Raw genomic sequence first — 8,339 nt, forward strand, 5'->3', positions numbered from 1 at the left:
ATTAAATTCTGGAAAAATGTATCTCACGTATATAAACATTTCAGGCGGTCAGCATAGACCACAAAATTTATCTTTCAACCCCGGGTTTTTTTTCACCAAAAAATATTCTAATAAGAGCCCCCTATTTCTAATTTTGAGAGTTCCCTGGGCGCTTATTACGTCGAATACGGTATATGCTGTCTCTGTAAACGTCGGACCAAAGCTCATATATTCCATAGCACGTCCCACGTCTATCTATGCCAGATGTGCATCATTCAATGCATTTACGCTTTATTTCACCTTTATCTTTGTAACACGGTACAAACAAATTGAAACAAAACATATCTAATACATTATTTATCTCATTGACTATGACTATGTTCTTTCGGACTAATAACCGTCACGTGTAACAAATGTAAGAACACTATTTGACACAACGCATTAACAGGTAGATGTCTACCATCAGAATACACCTCAACAATACAGCTGATAGGGTTTTGTATCAAAAGTAAGAAACTAGTTCTAGTTTTAGTCTGGGTGCATGACGGTGCTTGATAACACATGTCCCTGCTTTGTCACACTATTTGACACAACCCATTAACAGGTACCTTCAGAAAACACTTCAACAATGCAGTTGTCAGGGTTTTGTATCAAAAGAATGAATCCACTACCGGTCTCAGTATGGGTGGGGGCGGTCGGATAGCCGAGTGGTTAAAGCGTTCGCTCGTCACGCCGAAGGCCCGGGTTTGATTCCCAACATGGGTACAATGTGTGAAGCCTATTTCTGGTGTCCTCCGCCGTGATATTGCTGGAATATTGCTAAAAGCGGCGTAAAAGCATGACGGGGCTTGATAACACATGTCCCTGCTTTAATACATGAGCACCATGCGTATATAAACGATTGACTGCTGTCTTTGGTGTGGTTTTCTGTGGGGTAGACACATCTAGAGGGGATAACCTGAGTTCAAATTCGTCATCATGTGATGAGGACAAAGAGGCAAGTAGTCTGATGATATGCAACACAGGACATATGAAGTGAGTTGGGTTCAATGCCGCTTCGACCAGCAAGTCAGTATATAATATGACGTCGTGTCAAGTGGGATCACAACTTTGACGAGACCCATCACGGGAAGTGGTAGAGAAACCAAGAATCATAATCAAAACTAATTTTGGATTCGACCCATGGTCAGCGTATCCTGGTACATCTAAGGAAAACAACTCTGAATAGCGATTTCCCATCAGTTTAGACCACTTGGCCACTCGTGAAGCAAAACACTTATGAACACGATGAGACCCGTCTAAATACCATATCTCTCAAGCCCAGTATGGTCTCTCAGCTACGAAAACACTAACAGGAACGAACAGCTTAAGGATGTTAGTTTAAAAGCACAAACTCCGCCATATTGTCATTGTTTTGAAGGCTGAGTTGGATTCAATGCCGCTTCGACCAGCAAATCAGTAATATAACCTATAGGAAGATGTGGAGACCCGTCTAAATACCATATCTCCCCAGCCCATTAGGGTATCTCAGCTACGAAAATACTAACAGGAACAAAACAACCTGTTGCATGTCTGTGTAAAACACAAACGCCATATTGTTATTGTTTTGAAGACTCCAAAATTTCAGCAGCAGTTCTTATAGCGTCCTTTGTCAACCTGAACACTTTGAAGCCTCTCTCTTCATATATATCCTGTGCATGTATTTTCTTATAAAACTGTAGTGCAGGTTGGTTCCAAGTTCTCCCCATCCACTGAAGTCGGGGGCAGTGTTTGGCCTCTGCAATCTGAAGGAAGAAATGTTGTGAAATGTAGGTGCATGTGAATAACACGTTTTATCTAACCGTACATTAAAATACTAGTTTCTGACTGGTAAAGAAGCGGGCAATTATTTTCCCTGCAGCGCACTCACAGTCGCTGACAAATCATTTGGAACACATATTAGGTAACTTACTTATCTCACATTTGTATCGTTTAGTTTCTGAAATGTACCGATTTTTATCCCAATGCTTTGGGTAAAGGGAAGTGACTGGGTTCGTGGGCGTCGTCTGTTACGAGTTTTGCTAATTCAGTGAAACTGTCTACAGATTCCGGACCTAAATGAATGAGGTGAGGTGAAATTGGGTTTAACGTCGCGTGGAAGATTATTGCACTCATATAGCGACGTGCATGCACGTGTGTGTGTGTGTGTGTGTGTGTGTGTGTGTGTGTGTGTGTGGCTGCTTGTACTAGACCGGACTGGTGCCGATTTATAGTGCTAGCCCACTGAGATATCATGCCGCAGTTTAACATGAATACCCCACTCAGACACAGTATACTGACTCCGAGCCGACCAGTCCTTGCTTTAACCCCTTAATGCTGGGCGCCAGACAGGGTAACAACAAGTACCATCTTTTAACGTCTTTTGGTATGACGCGGCCGGGGATCGAACCCCGGACCTTCTGCTCTCCGGGCGGACGCTCTAGACCACGGAGGCGGTCCTAAATGAATGATTGCCGGTGAGATACATTCGTTGTCAACCGATCTCTCGGGGCATCTGGACCCATGTACCCCGTGTGTGAGCCTATGTACACCTAGCCGTCTTGTTACATCACACAATATACCCTCGAGGTCGGTTGACAACTTATACTGTCACTGGTACCCCCTGAGTTACATAATGTGCCGACCCGTGAAGATTCCGGGGTAGAATAGGTCTTTAGCAACCCATGCTTGCCGTAAAAGGTGACTATGCTTGTCGTGATAGGCGACTAACGGGATCGGGTGGTCAGGGTCGCTGACTTGGTTGATGCATGTCATCAATCCCAATTGCGTGGATCGATGCTCGTGATATTAATCACTCGATTATTTTCAGACCGCCGTCATATAGCCGAGTGCGGCGTTAAACAACAAACAAACTAACAAAACATCATGTGTGCCTACCACGTCCACATAACAACCAACACTACACCAAGGCAGACTCGGTAACTGCCATCTCTGCATACACTGAGTTCGAGACTACCACTACCCGAAAAAGGGAGTTAGTTGTTTTGCGTCACAGTAAGCAATATTCCAGCTATATCACGGCAGCCTGTGAATAACGGAGTCTGGACCAATAAAATAACAATGGCTGGAAAGACCAGCAACGTCTCACGCCGTTGGGCATTATGACATTTATCAACCTCATGTTAGTCTCATCTTAAGACAAGCACTGGCAAATGGGTTCAATTCTACGCTCCCACCAATAGTATTATATCAGTGTCGTCATGCGCATAGTATATTTTGTACAAACCACTTCGAGCGTGGGATGTATGTTGAAACTGGTGGACATGCCATGGGTGATTGTTACCTTTGTCGGACAGCGTTACAATGCATGCCTACCTTTATTGCTTCCAAGAAAAGTGCAGACCCGATGCCTTGCCTCCTGAACCCGTCAGCTACATATATATCCTCTATATATAATACTTGTCCAATCCATGTACTGTAAAACCAGATATACACCAGGACTGCGATCAACTCTTTTGGACCTAATTTTGTAAGACAACAAAAAAGAAGAAGTTAGTGTCACGAAATGTGTTTGTCATACTTTAACATAGACTTACGATAGTTGTAAGATCGCTTTATGGAACGGGACCCTGATTGTTAAAGGACATGTTAACCGTTTTTTAAGAGGCGTTCCGCTTATACTTTCTATGGTTTTATATGACAGTGTATTTTATTGTTTAACAATGATTGTAAATGTGTTGCATTGTTTCTGTTGGGATTCGGTAAACGTTCACTGCATTGCGTTTGGACATTGATCAGTCGTCAGGAAGTTACTATATTTAGATGCTAGTATGTTGTGTAAACTTCCGGTCCGGCATTCCGCGGACGTTGATAGAATGTTACCGACAATTCTGTAATGCTCTATGTGGCGAGGGCAAGGTATAGAAATTTTCAGTAGCTTGCTAAGTTGTATATGAGGGGACGATGGCGAGTTTACGTATCTCTCACGCATTTCATCGCTTCGGAACCAGCTTTCATGTGAGGATCGCTCATAATGCCTGTTTCTCTGCCAAGCCCATCTCGGAAGCTTGACCACTGTCGCCGCCGGATGAATAAATATTTCCATCACGGACTATTGCTATCACCACTATATTTTTCTCTTTGATACTGACCACTGCCATCATATAATTTATTGCCATTGAGGGGCCACGGGTGGCCCAGTCGTCTGCGGCGCCGCGATTCGCTGTGCAGAGTTGCGTCCCTTGGGCACGCCAGAAACCTATGATTGTGGGTTCGAATCCCGGTTCGGCCAGATTATGTTTCTAGGTTTGTCAGCACCATACCCGTGCTCGTGGGTTTCGCCGAACTGGTAAACGTCTGAGACCTGCATCACTTCGGGCTTTCCTCCCACATTAAGCTGACACGCCGCGATATAACTGAAATACTGTTAAAAGCGGCGTTAAACCTAACACACTCACTCACTTATTGCCACTGAATATTGTTCGACCACTCTATTCTTTACTGCCACTGTAATTGTTAAGCAGTAGATTGTATTGATTTGTGAACTTAGTGAATTATGTAATAGATTTGTTGATCGTATACCACTTGTTGATTAAAACTTGATTTCACACGTTTTTTTGAGTACAGATTTCTGGATTAACAATCTGGGAATCGACACGCACCAATGGAATTACATCGCCACCCTTTGTTTAAAGGTTCTCGCAGAGATCCTGAGTGTGTGGCTTACAGTACTTCAGTTAAATAATAATGTGTCAGCTTAAAGTAGAGGAACCCTTAAGTACTCCTTACGGACTGGTCATTTATTAAAGGGGTGTGGGGGCGGTGCAATAACATTTGTTAGGTATCATTTTGCTCCCCCATCCCTCCTCCGAAGGTAGTTCTGATAATGGGTGACACTCCCTCCCCCCTCGCTGTGTATTTTTCTCATGACCCTCACCTTCCCTCTTAACCTGACTGGCACTTTAATAAAATTATCTAATGATTAATAATATCAAAACAGGTTTGGACAACGTGGTGTGGTCTAAAAGGAATACATACGTGTCTGGGTCGGGGAATCAACGACTAAACAATGGAATTTTCTGTCTTCGCCAAAGCCATCTCTTCTGAATCCTGGAAGCCAATACATAAAGTGAATGAGTTGGGCTTAACGCTGTTTTAACAGTCTGTTTTTAAACGGCGTATCAGCTTACATGGTCGGAGAGAGTAACTTGACATAGGTCCAAGACGTTTAGACTGGGAATGGCGCTGACAAAGCAAGGATATTAATTCGAGCTCACCATCAATACATCCTGGATCAACTAAGGGATGCAACCCTACGAGATGTTGCAACCTATGTTAGGAAAAACCCCTTTTGAGCATGTCCACTTTTACAATAGTGTTGATTTGACGTAAGTCTCAACAACGCAGGTGTTGAAACATCGATCAAAACCTCATTCTAATTTTTATGAACCCAGCCAGCCTCCGTGGCCTAGTGGTAGAGCGTCCGCCCGGAGAGCGGAAGGTCCGGGGTTCGACGTTAAAAGAGGTCACTTGTTGTTACCCTGTCTGGCGCTCGACATGAAGGGTCTAAAACCAGGAATGGTCGGCTTAAAGTCAGTATACTGTGTCTGAGTGGGGTATTCACATGTTAAACTGCGGCATGGTATCTCAGTGGGTTTGCACTATAAAATCGGCATCAGTCCGAACTAGTACAAGCAGCCACACACCAACGCATCTGATAACTTTCACAACGACATCTGAATTGTTTTCTCATAATTTAAAATTGGTTGCAGGTCCTCAGGGACGGGAGCCATTGTCATTCATGTCATGCGAACGAATCAGTGTACTAACACCTGGTGTCACGGCCTGCCCTTCCGACAGCACAGCATACCACAGTCGATGTGTGGCATGTCTGCTCCCATGTCACACGATGAGTTTCATCAGGACACAAAGGTTCTAGGGGACAGCCAGTATATGGTCACTGGTATCAGGTAAAGTAGTGACGCGGTCGGCTCCCACCTTCCACCACTCCTTCCACTTCGGGATACGTTTGGTCTGTACCTCTTTGGCTCCGGGCCGCCTCCGTAGTCTAGTGGTAGAGCGTCCGCCCGGAGAGCGGAAGGTCCGGGGTTCGATCCCCAGTTGCGTCATACCAAATGACGTTAAAAGATGGTACTTGTTGTTAGCCTGTCTGGCGCTCGGCATTAAGGGGCTAAAACAAGGACTGGTCGGCTCAGAGTCAGTATACTGTGTCTGAGTGGGGTATTCACGTTAAACTGCGGCATGGTATCTCAGTGGGCTAGCACTATAAATCGGCTTCAGTCCGGACTAGTACAAGCAGTCACACACACACGCACAAACGCACACACGAACAAGCACGTCGCTATATAAGTACAATAATCTTGGACCCGACGTTAAACCCAATTTCACCTCACCTGACCACCTCTTTTTCTCCGTATTCCCTTTCTTCGACTGACCTTACACGTTTGTTAAGTAGGGCTTGGTAAGCCAGCACAGGTAGACGACTTTAAACCTATTCAATATGTCATCTCTATGGTCTGTGACACTGAAGGAAAGCATGCATGGATTCACCATAGGTATTTTCTCCTACCCTTGGTGAGTCAAATGAACCAATGGTGTCGATATGCTGAAGGTAAACTCGTGTGTCCATGTACGATTGGTGTAACTTTTAGAGATAATGTAAGGTTTTCTTACTATCTATGTCCATTCTAAATTGACCGTTGGAAAGGCTCGCCAGTTCCTGAAAACACAAACAGAATCACATTAGGGCACAATAGTGAGGATACGTGTCTCACAGTGAAGTCGTATTGAGAACGATGCATTAGGACAAAGATTCTTCAGTGTGACATTTCTCACTTACAGTCTTATTCTCCTTCGTCTAAATTGTTTATGGCATATGTTGTGTCTTTACACCGATATCGAGAACAGCTGGTGTCATTACTAAGGGTTGAAATTAGCAGCCACATTGCGAATTCCTGATGTTCTAGGTAGAGGCGAATTGCCCATTCACATCGTGAACACCAGGGCCAGCTTGCACAAAGCAATCTTAGCAATAAGACTCTGCATGTCTTTGTTAAAGCATTATTAATATAGAGACGTTGGAATTTGTTTCTTTTCATATTTTGTTTGAATTCATTTGGATTTTCTCCCTGACATATGGCGCTCTCTTTCGAGACGGCCTCGATTTGGCGAGAGTTCATAACAGATGGTCGTTCCCATCTAGTTTCATAGATAGATGTCAAATCTCTGAAAGACTATAGGCCTACGTGAGAAACTAATGAATCATTCAACGAATGCATTTATTCATCTTATACGAATTTATATGACTTCATATACGAATTTACAGAAGATAACATTATTCCAGCCGAATAATAACATTAATTAAAAATGTCATCTAATTAATGAAACCGCTACCACTGAGTTGTTGCTTCTATACAACTGTGAAAGACCATCATTTTGTTTGGATAATAGGTATTTTGTCTGGTTCAGCTGCAAAAAAAGTCCAGATATTACGTTCATTAAAAATGATGAGCCAAATTAATAATAATTGGATTTTTGTGGCAGACAATTTCTTTTTTTCAACAGTCTGTAGAATTATCTTTTTCAAGCATTTTCAAAGACAATATATTTTTTCCGATAAAATCCCAGTTGATAGTGTCAACATCATCACTCTATCACCTGAATTATTAACCAGGTATTTAGCATGATCGTCGAAAGACGTGCGTTTGACTCATCGACTAAACTTCCCCGATATGCTAGCTTGTGGTACAACAACCAGCGAATCTTAAATGTCATACACATTGAGGATTGCTCTCACCCGTAACAGACGTAGAACCTCCTCGCCGTCCTCCTCGACGGCAGCACGGACGGTGTTGTTGGACATGGCTGCATCTACACGTATCCCACGAGTTCATCCCCAGTCTGTGCCCCCAATCTGTGCTCCACCCCACAAATGCGCGGTCTCGCCTGGAAACTCCCTTCGAACAGGTTATTCTGTACAGGAAAAACAGAATACGTAGTTGAGTCAGGCTCCTCGCAGCGATAGCCCGTTCGTGGAACTCTCTATACTATCGCGATGTTACCGAGAGTGTAACGAAGGTGTCGCGCGCTGGGAAGGAGCTTGGTTGAGTGTTTAAAGGGAGATAACCGAGTTCGATCACTTACTATGCCTGCAGTTTTGTCCTGATAATGCCTGGGTCAGTGTAGCGCCAGCGCTGCATACCCAGGGAACCAGACTGACTCACTTCGGGCCTTCCACAGGGAACTGACACCCCGTGACATAACTGAAAACTGTTAAACCCAACTCACTCACTCACACAAGTGTCTCCTCGAGGTCTTGATATAATGCTTGTTTTTTGTTTTTTTGTTTGTTTGTTGTTTAA

General features: G+C 43.8%; 1 protein-coding gene across 2 annotated transcripts; it reads right to left on the reverse strand.

Annotated features, from left to right (window-relative positions):
• Nucleotides 1–323: 323 nt before the first annotated feature.
• LOC139447447 (thialysine N-epsilon-acetyltransferase-like) lies at nucleotides 324–7,998 on the reverse strand. 2 transcript variants are annotated; one of them, XM_071228795.1, is made up of 5 exons: nucleotides 7,775–7,995; nucleotides 6,652–6,697; nucleotides 4,996–5,067; nucleotides 3,334–3,479; nucleotides 324–1,763 (listed from the first exon to the last, which is right to left on the reverse strand). In XM_071228795.1, exons 1-5 carry the CDS (start codon nucleotides 7,838–7,840, stop codon nucleotides 1,578–1,580), a joined length of 516 nt encoding a protein of 171 aa, XP_071084896.1. In that variant the 5' UTR covers nucleotides 7,841–7,995; the 3' UTR covers nucleotides 324–1,577. The 2 variants fall into 2 exon arrangements, with proteins under 2 accessions (XP_071084896.1, XP_071084897.1); XM_071228796.1 differs by lacking the exon at nucleotides 4,996–5,067 and having other exon boundaries at nucleotides 7,775–7,998.
• Between the last annotated feature and the right edge of the window lie 341 nt (nucleotides 7,999–8,339).

Source organism: Haliotis cracherodii, unplaced genomic scaffold (assembly GCF_022045235.1).
Source record: "Haliotis cracherodii isolate W230 unplaced genomic scaffold, xgHalCrac1.p SCAF_7, whole genome shotgun sequence".
NCBI lineage: Eukaryota > Metazoa > Mollusca > Gastropoda > Lepetellida > Haliotidae > Haliotis > Haliotis cracherodii.

Bases quoted from the DNA above. Each gene is read 5' to 3' on its own strand.
- LOC139447447 (XM_071228795.1), bottom strand. From the start codon at position 7,840: ATGTCCAACAACACCGTCCGTGCTGCCGTCGAGGAGGACGGCGAGGAG. The intron at 6,698-7,774 runs GTGAGAGCAATC...TTGTGTTTTCAG, and splicing joins AGGTTCTACGTCTGTTACGG to GAACTGGCGAGCCTTTCCAA. The intron at 3,480-4,995 runs GTATGTATTCCT...TTACAAAATTAG, and splicing joins TGATTCCCCGACCCAGACAC to GTCCAAAAGAGTTGATCGCA.